This window comes from Leucoraja erinacea, chromosome 26 (assembly GCF_028641065.1).
Source record: "Leucoraja erinacea ecotype New England chromosome 26, Leri_hhj_1, whole genome shotgun sequence".
Lineage (NCBI taxonomy): Eukaryota > Metazoa > Chordata > Chondrichthyes > Rajiformes > Rajidae > Leucoraja > Leucoraja erinaceus.
In genome coordinates, this window is record NC_073402.1 from 32,502,441 (window position 1) to 32,520,972 (window position 18,532).

Below are 18,532 nucleotides of genomic sequence, written 5' to 3' on the forward strand. Positions count from 1 at the left end.
ATTTGACCAAAGATCAGGCACCACGTGTCATGGTTTAGAGGGGTGGCGATTGTTTCCAGGTGAGTCCAGGTAGGCAGAGGTACCTGCAGTGACTGACAAAGTGAAGAGAATCCAACAATTTCCATCCATATTTTTTCCATTTTGTTTATTGGTAATAAGACTAAAACTGTACAATACACTACACTGCTGAAAGTGACAATGAAATAGTAGGGATCTATTTAACAAAAATCAGTATAAATTGACGAGGACTTCAAGTGTAAACTGGAGCCTTAGTCCCAGAAGTCCCGTGACGGGGAAAGTTTGAGAAAAGTCCACAAGATTCATTTTCCCTTTTTAAAATGTTACAATAGTCAAACCACCTTAAAAGTTAGCAATAAAAAATTGCAAATCAATTTGGCCGGTTTTATTTACAGGACAAAAACAGCAAAAAAACATCACATTTAAAACGTTGCACTCCCCCTCCCCCCTCCCCTCTGCAAAAATAATCAAAAAATCAATTGGAACACAGTTTGCTTAATTTTAAAGTGTTGTAGTCGACTGTAAAATTACAAAATAATCTAGAAGCTTCGATCAAAGACTGCCGTCTTCCTAAACAAGCACAAGATGTTTTAAACCGGGGGGGGGGGATACAGATGCTAACGATCGCCGGGGAGAGGGGGAGAGAGAGAGAGGCAGTTCATGTCCAGACCAAAGTTGGCCACGTGTAGAATCAAACCCTCCATCGTCTTCAATAAACCCCACAGCTGGGGGGATGTTGTCGGACCCAAGATGTTCCCAGGAAGGGTTTTTTAATTCAGTGATGGAACACAAGTTAATACTGGCGGGACGGGGCCGGTCCGGGGAGTAACCGGGGAAGAGGTCACACGTGGCGGGTGAAGTCTGTAAACAGCCCCGGCTACTCCTGGTCACGGGCGGCGTCTGTGGAGCCGGACTCTGGACTGGCCGCTCCGGCCGCTTCCTCCACCACCACTGCTACTGCTGCTGCTGCTGCCGCCTTGCTCCCCTCCGCCGCGCTCGGCTCCTCCACCTCCTGGCCGCCGGGTTTGGTGTCGGTGTCGCCGGTGTCGGGTTGTGTCTCGGCCCGGGGCTCATCCACCGCCGCCGCTGCCACCGCCTCTCCCGCTGCTGCCTCAGCCGGTCCGGCCGCCGCCGCCGTCTCGCCGCGCCGGCCTCTCTTGAAGGACAGTTTGCCCAGTTTGAACGACTTGAAACTCAGCGACTTTTTCTTCTTCTTCTTGGGAGTGGCGGCTTTAGCCTCGCCCTCGGCGGCGGGCGCCGGTTCGATCCCGTCTCCCGGGCTCTCCTTCCCCGCCTCGGCAGCGACCACCTCCCCGGTCCCCACCGCCGCCACCACCGTCTCCCCGTCCGCCTTGGTTGGCGACGTGTCCCCGTTGGTCTTGACGTGGCCGTTCTCCTGCGGACAGAGAGAAACTTAGAAAATAGGTGCAGGAGGAGGCCATTCGGCCCTTCGAGCCAGCATCATTCGCCATTCATTGTGATCATGGCTGATCATCCACAATCAATAACCCGTGCCTGCCTTCTCCCCATATCCCTCGACTCCACCAGCCCCTAGAGCTCTATCTGACTAGAGGAGAGGGGTGGTGGGTGGCGGGGACCCGGGACAGCGGCAGGTGCCCCCGGGGGGGGGGGGGTGTCACACGGGCCCCGGGACAAGGGCCAGCTCCGCCGGGTGGAGTCCGAGCGCAGGGCGCGGCCGCACCGGGATAACTAACAGCCGGTTAATGCAAACCCTGGACGGCGGGAAGGAGAGGGTCCCCCGTCCTCCAGTGGCCGGGCGGGGCGGGTCCGGTGCCGTGGCTACCGTCAGCACCGCCACTTACTGCCAGGCGCGGCGCCACTGAGCCGCCCGGGCGGGGACGGAGGGAGACGGCGGGAGCGGGGGGGAAGATGGGGGAAGATGGGGTTCGGGGGGGGGGGGGGGGAGGAGATGGGGTTTGGGGTGGAACCGGGTCGATGGGGATGGGGGGGGGGGGGGGGGTCGCGCGACCGGGCTGGGGAGAGGAACAATGAATGGGAAATTCTCGACGCTCCAGCCATTGTCCCAGCCCCGCAAACCCGCCGCACAAAGACCAGGCGACTAGACAAAGGCAGGAGCGAGGAGCGACCCCCGGACCCCCCGCCCGTTCACCGGGGTTTAAAGCCCGGGTTGCCGCTGCCGCCGCCGCCGCTGCCGCCGCCGGCTGCCGTCGGGAGACCCACCTGTCCGCTGGTCTTGCCCTGCTCCTGCGGCTTAGACTTGGCGAGTGTGCTGCCCATGGTGGCGACTGGCCGGCTCTGGACACAAGGCTCGCTGGTTGGCACGCTGAGTGGCGACTACACGGGCTCGGTAACGGGGCGACTGTCCGCGGGTCTATCAGCGGCCGCTCTCTCGCTCCGATCCGTTGTGTCTCCGCTCCGCTGATAAGCGGCAACTCCCGGGACCCCGCCGCCGGGGCGGAGCTGAGAGTCCGCCGCCAATCGGCAACGGGAGGCGGGGGCCCGGTAGCGGGGAACCCCCCCCCCCCCCCCCCCCCCCTTGCCCTCTCTCCAACCGCCCCCCCCCCCCTCTCTCCAACCCCTGCCCCCTTCCCCCACCCCCTGCTCCCCCCCTCACCCCACCCCCCCCCTGCCCCACCCCCCCCCCCCCCCCCCTGCTCCCTTCCCCTTCCCCCCCCCCCCCCCCCCCCCTCCCCCCCCCCCCCCCCCCCCCCCGTTAACCGGGCGCCCGGCTCCACACCGCCTCGCAATGGGGAGAGGGATATTGGGGGGATGGGGAGGGAGGGAGGGGGAATTGGAGAGGAGGGGGGGGGGGGGGGAGGGGGAGGGAGGGAGAGGGGCAGATTCCTTCCCTTGGGTCCGGGACGGGGGGGAGTTTCCACGGCGGGAATGTCCGGTGAATCAGCCGGGATTTTTTCTAAATTACATCCTGGAAACAACACGGCAGCGACGGGAAATGTGGGCAGTTTTGTGACTCTTCGTGTAGTGAAGGCACCGACATGGCGGCGGCGGCGGTGGCAGTGTCCCACCCCCCCTCCCCCCCCCCTCTCTCCCCCCCTCCCCCCCCCTTTCCCCTCTGTCTTTCTCTTGCTCTTTGTCTCTCTCCATCTCTCCCACCCCCTCTCTCCCCCTCCCCCCACCCTCACCCTCCAGCCCGTTCTCTGATCCTCTGCAACATTTCCCCCTGAAGGCGCCCCTCCCCCCTGAACGTCCCTTGTCTCCCACTCCCCCTGTCCCCAGATTTCTAAATACTCCCCTGCCCCCACCCCTTAATATAAATGAATCAAAACGCCAACACACGAAGTGCTGGAATCAGCCAGCAGGTCAGGCAGCATCTGTGGAGAAAGAAACAGCCAATGTTTCATCTGCATTACACACTAAATGCTGGAGTGACGTCTCAGGAGAAAAGGTGATGTATCAGATCCAGATCCTTCTTCAGACTAACGAACTTTAAGACCCCACACGTCACCCATTCCTTCTCTCCAGAGATGCTGCCCGTCCCGCTGAGTTACTCCAGCATGTCGTGTCTATCATTGGTGTAAACCAGCATCTACACACATCAATGTTTTACTGATTGGTGCTGCCCGACCTGCAGACTGTCTCTGCTCTCACTTGGTTTCAGATTTGCTGCGGCTACAGGTTTTGTGTCCTTCACAGACAACACTTCTTTAGAGTGGGAGAGGGGGAAGTGTAGAGTGGACAACACACGGAACATGTGTCCACACGGAACATGTGTCCACACGGAACATGTGTCCACACGGAACATGTGTCCACACGGAGCGAGACCAGCAAAGTGAGATCAGAAAATAATACAATGGTCAGTGAATGTTTTAGTTTAGTTTAGAGATACAGCACGGAAACTGGCCCTTTGGCCCATCGAGGTCCGCGCCGACCAGCGATCCCCGCACCCTAACACTATCCTACACACACGAGGGGACAATTTACATTTATACCAAGCCAATTAACCTACAAACCTGCACGTCTTTGGAGTGTGGGAGGAAACCAGAGCACCCGGAGAAAACCCACGCAGGTCACGGGGCAAACGTGCAAACTCCGTACAGACAGCACCCGTAGTCAGGTTTGAATCCGGCTCTCTGCGCTGTCAGGCAGCAGCTCCACCGTGCCGCCCTGTAGAGTTTTGTCGCAGTAGTGATTGTCAATCTGCAAAAGGTGCAGAGAAGGTTTACGAGAATGTTGCCAGAACTCGAGGGGCCTGAGCTCTCAGGAGAGGTTGGGGCAGGCTAGGGCTCTATTCCTTGGAGCGCAGGAGGATGAGGGGTGATCTTATATAGGTGAATAAAACCATGAGAGGAATAGATCAGATGAATACATCCTATCTAGAGTGATAAGTAGGGGAATTGAGGACCAGAGGTTTAAGGTGAGGGGGGAAAGATTTAAAAGGAACCTGAGAGGCAGCTTTTTTCCACAAAGGTTGGTGGGTGTATGGAACGAGTTGCCGGGGGAGGTAGTTCAGGCAGGTACTATCATAACATTTAAAAGACAGACAGGTACATGGATAGGACAGGTTTAGGTGGATGTGGACCAGACGTGGACAGGTGGGACTAGTGTAGGTGGGGCATGTTGGTCGGTGTGGGCAAGTTGGTCGGTGTGGGCAGTTGTTGGTCGGTGTGGGCATGTTGGTCAGTGTGGGCATGTTGGTCAGTTTGGGCATGTTGGTCAGTGTGGGCATGTTGGTCAGTGTGGGCATGTTGGTCCCGTGTTGGGCATGTTGGTCAGTGTGGGGCATGTTGGTCGGTGTGGGCATGTTGGTCGGTGTGGGACTGTTGGTCAGATGGGGCATGTGGGTCAGTGTGGGCATGGTCGGTGTGTTGGTCATGTTGTGGGCATGTTGGTGGGCATGTTGGTCGTGTGGGCATGTTGGTCGGTGTGGGCATGTTGGTCGGTATGGGCATGTTGGTCGGTATGGGCATGTTGGTCGGTGTGGGCATGTTGGTCGGTGTGGGCATGTTGGTCAGTGTGGGGCATGTTGGTCGGTGTGGGCATGTTGGTCAGTGTGGGGCATGTTGGTCGGTGTGGGCATGTTGGTCGGTGTGGGGCATGTTGGTCAGTGTGGGGCATGTTGGTCAGCATGTGGGCATGTTGGCCAGTGTGGGGGCATGTTGGTCAGTGTGGGCATGTTAGGCCAGTTTTCACACGTTGTGACTAATTGTTAGTCATTGTCCCCTGATTCCAGTTCCTTCCACAAGAGGAAACATCCTCCACATCCGTCCTGTCCAAATCTCATGAACTTTGACTTTGGTGATTTCCTCTCTCTCTCTCTCTCTCTCTCGGAACTTCCACTGAAAGACTTGTCTGAGCTCAGCAGCTCAACTCCCTCCCCAGTCTGGCCACCACCGGTCACCTCACCTGGTGACACCTGTCACCTGCCAGCTCCCTCCCCACTCCATTCTGGACACCTCAGCACGACCTCAGGTTTACATTTCGAGTTACTATCAGGTATTGTCACATGTACCAAGGTAGGGTGAAGGTTTTTCACTCCTAAAGCTGGGTCTTGTCATGTAACATTGACCACAGGTCCCTCCTGACCCACTGGGTTTCTCCAGCAGATTATTCTTTGAAAAGATTCTTCCCCTATATATTTCCACCAAACTGAAGCCTGCCTTGGACTGACTAGACGGTGCTGATGTGAAATGTGAAGTGATTAACTGTGGGAAAGGTAATTCTACTGATGACTTATTTACCAGTTACTAAACACCTCATCAGTAATTACATTAGGAATTCAGAAACTAAAGGGTAAGGTGAACTTTGATTTCAGCCATTATTCCAAAGCTTGTCAAAGGTGACAAGAAGACGTGTTTAATAATGCAACACCTTTACGTCCCTAGAAGATTGAGGACATTTGGAATGCTGATGATTGTGTTTAGGTGTAGTAGCTATAGACCAATTTCACTCCTGAATGTGGATCTCAAAATCGTCTCTAAAGCCGACGAGTGATGCCCTCTATTATCTCGTTAGACCAAACAGGGTTCATACCAAGCTGACAGTCTTTCCACAATACTAGGCGTCTCCTTAACATCATCCATTCACCGAGTAGTGAGACCCCGGAGATAGTGGTCTCCCTCAACGCCGAAAAAGCTTTCGACAGGGTGGAGTGGAGGTACCTAGAGGGATGGAGAGAGAGGGGGAAAGCAAGGGTTACTAGAAGTTAGACAAATCGATATTTGTACTGCTGGGTTGTAAGCTGCCCAAGTGAAATATGAGGTGCTGCTCCCCCCAATACTGTCTGTCTTTAAATCATTGGGAGGTGGCAGAAATAAATATAAATTGCCCATTCAGCTTTCTGCGTCACTCATTGTGCAGTGAGGGTTGGGCCCATTCTATGCTGATCCAGAGTGTGTTTCTGTGGCATTAACTTCCCTCTGAAAAGCAGAGACAATCGAGGGGGAATCATCCTCCTTGGATCAGGGCCACCTGGATCTTAACGTGGGGGCTGTAGGGAGGGAGGAAGGAGCAGTCCCAGCAACACTGGACAACTGACCCATGGGGGCACGAGGTAGAACGAGACCACAGGGTGAAGCTTCTCCACCTTCTCAAGCATTTTTATCTCCATGGAAACTGCCGGCATCAAAGCCAGAAGATGGTTGAATCCACAAAGTCTCTGTCTGTATTGTGAACATCGGCTGATTCTAACGAGAAATAAAATAGTGCTTTGCTCGCTCAGATTGGCACAGTCATAATCCGGGGGGGGATTCTGGTTGTAATCTCTGGTAAAACAATGTAGCCTCACTGATGGAATCACAAGCGTGTCATTGCAGGATTACAGGCTGAGTAACCACAGTCAGACTAAATGTTGTGTGTTTCCATTCAATCTCCAATCAGCCAGAACAACACAGGACACAATCAAGGCAGTCTAATACCAAGATATAGTCTAACCCAGTATTTAGAGATAACAAATAAAATGACAGTACAAAACAAGTTGATCTTCCCAATGTTTGTTTCAACTGTAGATTCTACTTTCAAAAAACAAGTTGAGAATATTCAAAAGCTAAATCCAATCTTTGCCTTTGATCCTTCCGAATATATATATATATATATCTATATAATTAAAAGTCTCATCTTGACCACTTCCTGTTTGCACTGTGCTTTTGATTTTAGAAAAAAACGCTACCGTATATGGCTGTGATTTTTGGCCATCTTACTCAGAGTCCTCTCCCCATCGATTAAAAATAAAAGACTTATTAGTGTTTAAAAAATCTTGAGATTCTCACTCCTGTCAATCACCGACATGAAGGCCACGCCGCTTCTGGTAGGAGGGGGAGGGATTATACAAACCAGAAGTGTGGGCGTGCCTCAGTCTGCCTGCAAGATGGCGAGGGAGAGGTCACGACTCTCTGTCTGAGCTTGGAAACTACAGAACACTGTGAGTATGCAATGCACTTGAATAAATGATTTGTTAGCCCTTAATGAAAATGCAATGAGTTGTTTGGAGCCTGCCCTGTGCTTGAAACTGCAATACAATTGGAAATTAGATGAAATGAGTTGTTTGGGCTGCCTGAAACCACTAATCTCGGCCCACAAGGCCCCTATTAGCCGAGAAACCAGTCTCTTTTGCCCAAAATGCCCCTTATTAGCCCAGGAGGAGCATGTTGGCCCAATGGGGACCTGACTGGTCGTCGAATGTCATAAATTCCTCACTGAACCGTCACCCATTCCTTCTCTCCAGTGATGCTGCCTGTCCCGCTGAGTTACTCCAGTGATGCTGCCTGTCCCACTGAGTTACTCCAGTGATGCTGCCTGTCCCACTGTGTTACTCCAGTGAAGCTGCCTGTCCCGCTGAGTTACTCCAGTGAAGCTGCCTGTCGCTCTGAGTTACTCCAGTGAAGCTGCCTGTCCCGCTGTGTTACTCCAGCTTTGTGTCTACGGTTTAACGCAGCATCTGCAGTTCCTTCATACACAATTCCTCACTGATGCCTGGAGGAGATTATGAAAGGGGTTCTAGAGACAATATTGCCAGAAAGCAGCAGCTTTCAGCAAACATCATTGCCTGTGAATCTCACCCAAAGGTCGTCTCTCTCTTGAGTGTAGTTTATTGTCACGTGTACAGAGGTGCAGTGAAAAACTTTTGTCTCTCTTTCACATGTCACACACCTGCTCAATCATCTGGCCAACATGTGGATTTATTCCAGATGTTTTTGACTGTGAACGCCTGGCACCTCGTCTGATCACAAACCCTGGTTTAGGAGTTGTGTTAAAGATGGAACTGCAGATGCTGGAAGGTCGAAGGTACACAAAAATGCTGGAGAAACTCAGACTGAAGAAGGGTTTCGGCCCGAAACGTCGCCTATTTCCTTCGCTACATAGATGCTGCTGCACCCGCTGAGTTTCTCCAGCATTTTGTGTACCCTGGTTTAGGAGTTGTTCAGATCATTAGCCAACATAATAGTGCTTGCTCCTCCCTTGCCCAATCAACATCTCCCAGATGCCAGAGGATTCAGCTGTCTGAGCTGTTGCCAATACTGACTGGCCATTGTCACCACATTCAGCTGAAGATAGACACAGAGATCGGCCCGAAACATCACCCATTCCTACTCTCCAGAAATGCTGCCTGTCCCGCTGAGTTACTCCACAGATGCTGCCTGTCCCGCTGAGTTACTCCAGTGATGCTGCCTGTCCCGCTGAGACTGCTGCCTGTCCCACTGAGTTACTCCAGCATTTTGTGTCTATCTTTGGTTTAAACCAGCATCTGCAGTTCCTTCCTCCACCCCAGTGCCAGGGTCCCCATCACACCTCTGTGTGGGACAGGAATGTTCTGGGCGTTATCTAATCATGGCCTCATTCAGGACACAAGGCTGGGACTTGTCCAGTGTTTGTAACAATGTACCAGGTCTCGACACAAGGACTCTCTCCTCTTGTCTCTGCCGTTGTGCTGAGAATCCTGTGACCCAGGGTTCACCTTGTTGTTTGTAGATCACCATCCACACGCCACTAGTGCCATGTTGATCTTCACAGACATCGTTAACTGGATGACAGTATTGAGTCTAGAAGTTGGGAGGTCCTGTTGTAATTGTACAAGATGTTGGTGAGGCCGTATTTACATCATCGTGTTCAGTTCTGGGCACCATGTTATAGGAAAGATGTTGTCAAGCTGGAAAAGGTACAGGGAAAATTTACGAGGATGTTGCTGGGACTAGAGGGTGTGAGTTCCAGGGAGAGGTTACGTAGGCTGGGACTCTATCCCTTGGAGGATGAGGGGTAATCTTATAGAGGCGTATAAAATCATGAGAGGAATAGATCGGGTAGAAGCACAGAGTCTCTTGCCCAGAGTAAGGGAATCAAAGACCGGAGGACTTACTGAGATTAAATTGGAATCTGAGGGGTAACTATTTCACACAGAGGGTGGTGGGTGTATGGAACAAGCTGCCAGAGGAGGTGGTTGAGGCTGGGACTCCCAACATTTAAGAAACAGTTAGACAGGTACATGGATTGGACAGGTTTGGAGGGATATGGGCCAAAAGCGGGCAGGTGGGACTAGTGTAGATGGGACATGTTGGGCAGTGTGGGCAAGTTGGGCCGAAGGGCCTGTTTCCACGTCATATCACTCTAAGCCTCTATAACACAATGGGAAACATAGAAACATAGTGGCATGAGTAGGCCATTCGGCCCATCGAGCCAGCACTGCCATTCAATGTGGTCATGGCTGATCATCTAAAATCAGTACCCCGTTCCTGCTTTCTCCCCATATCCCTTGATTCCTTTAGGCCTAACATTTTCCTGCATCCAGCCTGTACAATCCTTTAAGAATTTTAGATGTTTCTATAAGATCCCCTCTCATCCTTCTAAATTCCAGTGAATACAAGCCCAGCCGCTCCATTCTTTCATCATATGTCAGTCCCGCCATCCCAGGAATTAACCTGGTGAACCTACGCTGCACTCCCTCAATAGCAATAAAGTTCTTCCTCAAATTAGGAGACCAAAATTGCACACAATACTCCAGGTGCGGTCTCACCAGGGCCCTGTACAACTGCAGTAGGACCTTCTTGCTCCTAAACTCAAATTCTCTCGCAATGAAGGCCAACATGCCATTAGCTTTCTTCACTGCCTGCTGTCCCTGCATGCTTACTTTCAGTGACTAGACCCAGGTCTCGTTGTGGAAGAAAGTGGCAGAACATAGAACTGGTGTGAGTGGGTCAGCATGGACTCGGTGGGCCGAAGGGTCTGTTCCTGTGCTGTGTCTCTGAACTCAACTATCCATTTTCCTCTCTGTGCACATATGCCAGCACATGGAACGTCACTCAGTGTAATCCCCAGTGTGAAGAGAATGGAAAGTAAAACAGATACAGAAAGTAAAAGAGGAAACTGTGGCTGATCTGGAAAACTTCTCATTTTTACCCTGGGCATTCCCTCTTCTCCTGTCATCAGGTTCACAATGTAACAACAGGGTGCTCCAGTTCCCTCCCACATCCCAAAGACGTGCAGGTTTGTCTTGTGTAAATTGTACATGATTCTGAGTGTGTAGGATAGTGTAAGGGTGATTGCTGGTTGGGTGATCGCTGGTTGGGTGATCGCTGGTTGGCATGGACTTGATGGGCCGAAGGACCTGTTCCCACGTTGTATCTCTACAATAGATAAACTAAAGCTCCGAATCTCCCATTCCAATAACAATAGCTTTCTGCTTTCAGGGACTGCTAGCGGGTCGCTCATTCCACAGCTGTGCAAGAGGGTGTCAAGCTGACCAATTAAGATGAACAATTAATTGATTAGCATATATAAAGGCTGTAGAGTTGCCTGGTTTATGAGGTGTGGAACTGTAGATCACAGGCAGATTTACGCGGGGCTTCTGGATGGGGATCTGCTATTGTGTAGAAAATGCAGAATTAAATTGCAGGAACCAAAACAATTTGTTGAAGGAACACAACAGGTCAGGATGCACCTTTGGAGGGAACTGAACAGATGACATGTGCAGGAAGGAACTGCAGATGCTGGTTTAAACTGAAGATAGATGCAAAATGCTGGAGTATCTCAGAGTATACGCAGCATTTCTGGAGAGAAGGAATGGGTGACGTTTCGGGTCGAGACCCTTCTTCACAATGATGCATAGTTTTATTTAGTTTAGAGATACAGCACAAAGACAGGCCCTTCGGCCCATCATGTCCCCACTGACCAGTGAACCCCACACACTAACACTATCCTACACACACTAGGGACAATTTACAATCATACCGAGCCAATTAACCTACGAACCTGTACGTCTTTGAGGAAACCAAGATCTCAGAGAAAACCCATAAGGGTCACGGAGAGAACGTACAAACTCCGCAGAGACAGCACCCGTAGTTAGGATCGAACCCGGGTCCCTGGCACTGTAAAGCAGCAACTCTACCGCTGTGCCACGCTGTGTCTGACCAATCCCTTCACAGACGTTGCCTGACTCGCTGAGTTCCTCCAGCTGTTTGGGTTTTTTTCTCAAGAATCCAGCATCTGCAGTTCCTTGTGTCTCCAGTAAATTACAGCAGTTTGCTTCCAAGCAGAACGGCATTCAAAGCTCCTGGTTCATTCCTTAGTTAGGTATCTGTACACTGTGAATGGCTCAATTGTAATCATGTACCGTCTTTCCGCTGAGTGGATAGCACGCAACAAATGCTTTTCACTGTAACGCTACACGTGACAATAAACTAAACTGAAGTGAAGTGAGAAGCTGGAAAGGATGGGGAGGAGAATCACGGGGATGTTACAGGTTGTATAGGCTGGCAGGGCTCACCATACTGAGGGGCGTACAAGATCATGAGGGGCTTGGATAAAGTGAACGTTCACAGTCCTTTCCCCGTGGTAGAGAATTCTAAAACTAGAGGCTGCAGCCTTAAGGTGAGAGGGGAGAGATTTAAGAGGGACCTCGGAGGCAACTTTTTCAATTGGAGGTGAAAGCCCATGAGGTCACGGGTAGAATGGGCAAACTCTATACAGACAGCAGCCATGGTCCAGATCGAAGACAGGTTTCTGATGCTGTAAGGCAGCAACTCTACTGTTGTGCCACCCTGTAATATATATTGTTTCTATACTTACCATTAAATGAATCAGTAAAATCTAACGCAAGTGCCTAATGTGCTCCTGTGTTGTAGTGGAACTGGTTTGTTCATTTGTCCTCTGGGAAAACAAGTTGGTTTAATTCATTCTATTCATAAGTAGGTTGCTACAGAGTTTACAGCTGCCTCGGGCAGTGACGTTGAGAACATCAATGCTCACAATTATTCATAAATTCATAAGTTCTCGGAGTAGAATTAGGCCATTCGGCCCATCGTGTTAACTACACCATTTAATCACGGCTATTCTATCTTTCCCTCTCAGCCCCATTCTCCTGCCTTCTCCCCAAATCCCCTGACACCCGAACTAATCAAGAATCTGTCAACCTCTGCCTTAAAAATATCCCTTGACTTGCCCTCCACAGCTGTGTGTGGCAATGAATTCCACTGATTCACCACCCTCTGACTAAAGAAATTCCTCCTCATCTCCTTTCGAGAGGAACGTCCTTTAATTCTGAGGCTGTGCCCTCTGGTCCTAGACTCTCCCACTGGTGAAGGACGTCCTACTGCAGTTGTACAGGGCCCTGGTGAGACCGCACCTGGAGTATTGTTGAAGGCAGGAACGGGGTACTGATTGGGGATGATCAGCCATGTTCACAGTGAATAGCGGTGCTGGCTCGAAGGGCCGAATGGCCTCCTCCTGCACCTATTGTCTATTATAGTGGAAACATCCTCTCCACATCCACTCTATCCTGGCAACCCCCTGCTCAAGGCCGTTGGGTGTAGATGGAGAACTTGACCCTTGGCTCTGGCTCATTGGGTGGTTAGACTCAGCGGGACAGTGATGCAGCGGGGAGGGAGGGCACATGGACCGATTCCTCACAGACCCTGCCTTCTCCACGGACCTCATGTCCATTTCTGCTTCCAAATTATAAATGTCTTCTGCAACAATAACGCTCTGTGTGTTTTCAGAGTTTACCATGAGAAAGTGAATCAAATGTTTCAAGGGATAGATTGGCCCAGCTTGTAGCCTGGAGCAGTGAAAGCAAAGGGCAGGGCTGGAGATAGGAAGGTTGTGATTCTCCAAGACTTTGATAGAAACATAGAAAAATAGGTAGGTAGACAAAAATGCTGGAGAAACTCAGCGGGTGCAGCAGCATCTATGGAGCGAAGAAAATAGGCAACGTTTCGGGCCAAAACCCTTCTTCAGACTGATCGAAAAATAGGTGCCGGACTAGGCCATTCGGCCCTTCGAGTCAGCAACGCCATTCAATATGATCATGGCTGATCATCCAGAATCAGTATCCCACCTGCATGTTTACTTTCAGTGACAGATGTACAAGGACACCCAGGTCTCATTGCACCTCCCCTTTTCTTCATCTGACACCATTCACATAATAATCTGCCTTCCTGTTCTTGCCACCAAAGTGGATAACCTCACACTTATCCACATTATACTGCAACTGCCATGAATCTGCTCTCTCACCCAACCTATCCAAGTCACCTCTGGAGACCACTCCTGGAGACAGTGTTGCCTGACCTTGCTTCCACTCCAAGGCCCGGCTTGTTCTTTATTCCATAGTTAGAGGAGTGGCAATGTTGGGCATTGCAGACACATCGGCCTTGTACGGGTAGCCACAACAACCTTGCCTGAACCAAACAAGAAGCCCAGGAAATAGTAGCGACATATTGGTCATTCCCTCCCCTACACCATAACCCTTCCCCGGACCGACCTCTACCTGTTACTGCCCATGTACACAGTGTTGGTGAGACCGTTACTGCTCTGTGGAGTCGGGGCAGGAGATGGGGACTCACACTGGACAATACTGGTCATTGGATGGATGAGCTGAACTCATTGCCATGCAAGCTTGTCACCGGAGATGTAGATCTGTGGGGTCCACCCTGAAGCTGGGCAGTTGGCAGCTCCAGTCTCAATGAAGGTTCAGCCGGAGAGAAGATGCCTCCGTACACAGCAGCCCATCAATTGATGGAATTCTCTCCCTTTGACAACATCCAGGCTGAGATACATTGACGTTTAACTCTAGAGGAAACACTGAGTCAGAGGGGAGGTGTAGAAGTTGCTGAGTGTGACCCGCTGACTCCCAGCACTCTGTGAAACGTCACCTATCCATGTTCTCCACAGATGCTGCCTGACCCGCTGAGTTACTCCAGCACATCTGTGTGTCTGGTCAAGTAAGTCCATGTTTTGAGGGACAGATGCTGCCAGTGAAAGGAACGTTCCCCTCTCTGATACTCCTGAGCACTCTGTGAAACGAAATGATTCAATTTATTGTATCCATGTTACAGTACACAGATGCGAAATGCATTTTTAGCATCTCCCTTGAGGGAGACACAGGGCACTCGGTGTGCCCGTCACCTATCCATGTTCTCCACAGATGCTGCCTGACCCGCTGAGTTCTTGCAGCCAAGGACACAACGCAGTATGCACTCCAAGTAAGGGGTTGAATTTTGAGGGACACTTGTTGCCGCCAGTGAAGGAACGTTCCCCTCTCTGTACCTGGGCCTGAGAGACCACTGGTGCTGGATTTATTTAGACTTTATTGATGCAGAACGGAAACAGGCCCTTCGGCCCACCGGGGCCGTGCTGACCAGCGATCCCTGTACACCAGCATTCTCCAACACACTAGAGACAATTTACAATTTTTACTGAAGCCAATTAACCTACAGACCTGTATTTATGAAGTGTGGGAGGAGCGCCCGGAGAAAGCCCAAACAGGTCACGGGGAGAACGCACAAACTCCATACAGACAGCACCCATAGTCAGGATCAAACCCGGGTTTCTGGTGCTGTGAGGCCCTTTTGTCTGTAGACCACACTGTTGCTGCTTTCACTCTGGGTTGCAAAGGGTTAAGTATCTGATGTGTTTTATCTATGTTCCCTTTATCAGAATTATCTGCGTGGCCGGGATTCTCCACAACTATTTGTTGTCACATCTCCAGCATTCCACTGATTGCTGAAGCAGTGGAGTATTTGTAAAATGCCAAGTATGTACACACTGCTGTTCCCTGCAACTGTACACACGTCCTGTACACACGTCCTGTACACATGTCCTGTACACAGGTCCTGTACACACGCCCTGTACACACACACACACACACGCCCTGTACACACACACACACACACGCCCTGTACACACATGTCCTGTACAGTGGAGGAGTTCCTACTGTCATTGATGATATTTGATCCACTATTAGAAGCCCCGGACTGGCCAATAGAGGTCATAAGTGATAGGAGCAGAATTAGGCCACTCGGCCCATCAAGTCTAATTCGCCCTTCATTCACGGCTGGTCTATCTCTCCTAACCCCATTCTCCTGCCTTCTCCCCGTAACCCCGGGGGACAGATGGAGGGGGGGGGATGGGGCATGGGTGGGAGGGGGACAGGCGGGGGGGGGGGGGCGGGGGGTGGGGTGGGAGGGGGACAGATGGGGGGGGGGGGGCAATAGGGGGGATAACAGGGAATGTGTGACTGGGAATGGGAGACGAGTGCAGGGAGTGTCAGCAACGTCCTGTGTCTGATGTTGATTTGAGAGTTTATTGTCACGTGTACAGAGGTACAATGAACAGTTGTTGCAGGCTAACCAGTCAGTGGAATGATTACAACCCAGCCATTTACAGTGTACACAACATACACGTTACACCAGGGTTATATCAGCGCCCGGGTGGTACATAGAGGGACGACACGCTGTCCACGGGCACCGTGTGAGGGAAGCTGCCAAGCCCGGTCCCTGCTGACCCCGGAGACCGAGAACCGGACAGGAGGTGGAGGGATTGGTTGACGGACACTGGGACAAAGGCCGGTGGGAAGGAGGTCGGCAGCAGGAGGTGAGCCAGAGGCAGAAGGTTGAATGTGACTGGGCGAGGGGCTTGAGTGGTGAATGTTGCAGAGTGGCTGTCCCCACGTGTGGGGCTTGTGATCATTAACACAAACCATCACACCTTACGGCACCAGCTTCCCTGTGGCTGGTTGGAGCAGAGCCGGCTGTGGCACAGAGGCACCAACTTCACCGACACGAACGCTTTATCAGAGCTCCCTGCAGGACAGAGACACCAGCGCTGCACTAACTGCATCATCTGGAAGGATGTCGTGAGGATGGGGAAGGCGCTATCACAATGCATGTCTTCCTTCAGGAAGGAAGGGGAAATTCCAGTCAAGGTTCATGGCCATGTACACAGTGACCTCCCACAGTATACATGCGTGCGTGTGTGAACAGTGACCTCCCACAGTATACGCGTATGCATGTTTGCAGTGACCTCTCGGATTGCATACATGTGAGTGCACGCATGTGCATGTATGCAGTGACTTCACACAATATACACACGTGTGTGTGTTTGGGCATGTAGAGGGGGGCCACGTGTGTACAGCGTGCGTGAGCAATGTGACAGACAGGGCTGCCAATGCAGGAATGCAGGCGTTCGGGAGAATAATTCACATTCCGTTTCTATCTGTGTTTAGAGGATTGACTTCCATCCCAGCATTTTTTCTGAGAAAGTCATAAATCAGTGGCTGTGAGTCACGCGTTTGGAGGAGGTTTGGTCCAGATCTGGAGACCAAGACTATCAGTGATCAGCTCCACGCCCAGAGTTGTGAGCCCATTAATGAAGACAGACACAGAGTGTTGGAGTAACTCAGTGGGTCAAGCAGCAAAGCCACAACAGCCAGGCATAAAAACATCTTATCTCCACGAGTAGTAGCTCTACTCTATAAACAAACGTTTCTTTAAAATTTCATTCACATGTTTAAGCTGTATGGGGGGTTATTATTAAATGTTTTATGTGGTCATTCCTAATTATTGGGGGGGGGGGGGGGGGGGGGGGGGGGTGTGTGGTGTGGGGGGGGGGTGCAGTCTCTGTGGGGGGGGGGTGTCGCCCCTGGGCTGGGGCCCCACAGACAGTCTCCGTCCCCTCTGTACAGTACAGCAGTGTGTGGCCCCTCTGGTCTGCAGGGACCGGCAGAGGCTCAGCTCCATGTTCACACTACACCATTGCCATCACTACAATGATTCCTCTCGCACCACCTCCTGTTCCCCGCACCTCACACCTTCACAGGATATAGGAGTAGAATTAGGCCATTCGGCCAATCCAGTCTACCCCACCACTCAATCATGTCTGATCTCTGCCTCTTAAACCCATGTTCCTGCCTTCACAAGCTCTTCAATAGTTGTACAGCATCACGGGATAGTCGGGGACAGGATAGCACGGAAACAGGCCCTTCGGCCCAGCATCCATGCCAACCCATCATTTCCAGCATTTAGTGTCTACCTTCGGTTTAATGTTATTGCCGGTCTGGCCATCGATTCCATTTAAAATCTGTGTAGCAGAGTTGGATATTGAGTTTATTGTCACCTGCACCGGGATACAGGGAAAAGCTTTAGATTTGGGTGTCACGGTGGAGCAGCGGGTAGAGCTGCTGCCTCACAGCGCCAGAGACCCGGGTTCCATCCTGACTACAGGTGCTGTCTCTACGGAGTTTGCACGTTCTCCCCGTGACCTGCGTGGGTTTTCTCCGGGAGCTCCGGTTTCCTCCCACACTCCAAAGACGTGCAGGTTTGTAGGTTAATTGGCTTTGTGTAAATGTAAATTGTCCCTAGTGTGTGTAGGATAGTGTTAGTGTAGGGGATCGCTGGTTGGCACGGACTCGGTGGGGCCGAAGGGCCTGTTTCTGCGCTGTATTTCTCAACTAAACACACTAATTGTGCGGGGGTCGCTGAGAAAGTGCAGACTCTCTGGGCTAAAGGGACTGTTTCCACGCTGTATCTCTACACTAAATGTGTGCTGGCTGGCCAGTCAGCGGAAAGCCAATACATGATTGTGTACAGAGTGAACAGAGACAGGATGAAGGGATTAATGTTCACTGCCAGATAAAGTCCAATGAATATTATGATTTACTGACTGTCTGTTCGATAGCTCAGACAAGGTCTGTAGTAAATAGCACGGACTCCACAGTAAATTCACCCGTTAACGCTACCACTTGTTACACAGTCAGTGCTGCAGTAATCACCGCCTGTAATCAGAGAATGGATAATGCAGATGTGCAATAGCCCGCACTTCTTAAAGATGTCGAGTCAGCCAATGTCAGAGCCAGATAACAGGCTGGCAGAACAGTCTGATGCCTCTAGCTGACGACTTTAACCCTTTGTTCCATAACAAGATCAATTGGCCCCTGATCTGTGAGTAAATGCTCTCAAAACATGATCTCATCTCCGTGCAATGAAACTCTGCCTCAAACCAGGGAAAGTTGTGGAGACGGCTGTATCGTTCCTGGGAGAGGAATCTGGGGAATGTTAGTTGGACGCAGGTGGCCACAGGAACTCCTGCGGAGAATTCCTGTTCCACGGCTCCATCCCGATTCACACCAGGAATGCCGGCCGGTCTGTGAGGAACACTGGCAAAGTATAGAGGAGTTGTAGACAAGATGGCAGATGGAGTTTAGTCTGAGCACTTTGAGATGGATATGGACAGGACAGGTGTAGAGGGATATGGACCAAAGGTGGCAAATGGCAGTAGTTTAGATGGGTCAAGCATGAACTAGTTGGGCTGA

The 18,532-nt window shown here is 51.4% G+C and overlaps 1 protein-coding gene across 1 annotated transcript; it reads right to left on the minus strand.

The window, feature by feature from the left end:
* Positions 1 to 380: 380 nt before the first annotated feature.
* On the minus strand, positions 381 to 2,505 carry LOC129709960 (MARCKS-related protein 1-B-like). The gene is made up of 2 exons (XM_055656675.1): positions 2,221 to 2,505; positions 381 to 1,414 (listed from the first exon to the last, which is right to left on the minus strand). Exons 1-2 carry the CDS (start codon positions 2,275 to 2,277, stop codon positions 896 to 898), a joined length of 576 nt encoding a protein of 191 aa, XP_055512650.1. The 5' UTR covers positions 2,278 to 2,505; the 3' UTR covers positions 381 to 895.
* Between the last annotated feature and the right edge of the window lie 16,027 nt (positions 2,506 to 18,532).

Excerpts from the sequence above, each read along its gene's own strand:
- LOC129709960 (XM_055656675.1), bottom strand. The coding sequence starts at position 2,277 with ATGGGCAGCACACTCGCCAAGTCTAAGCCGCAGGAGCAGGGCAAGACC. Across the intron at positions 1,415-2,220 it reads AGGGCAAGACCAGCGGACAG|GAGAACGGCCACGTCAAGAC; the intron begins GTGGGTCTCCCG and ends CTCTGTCCGCAG.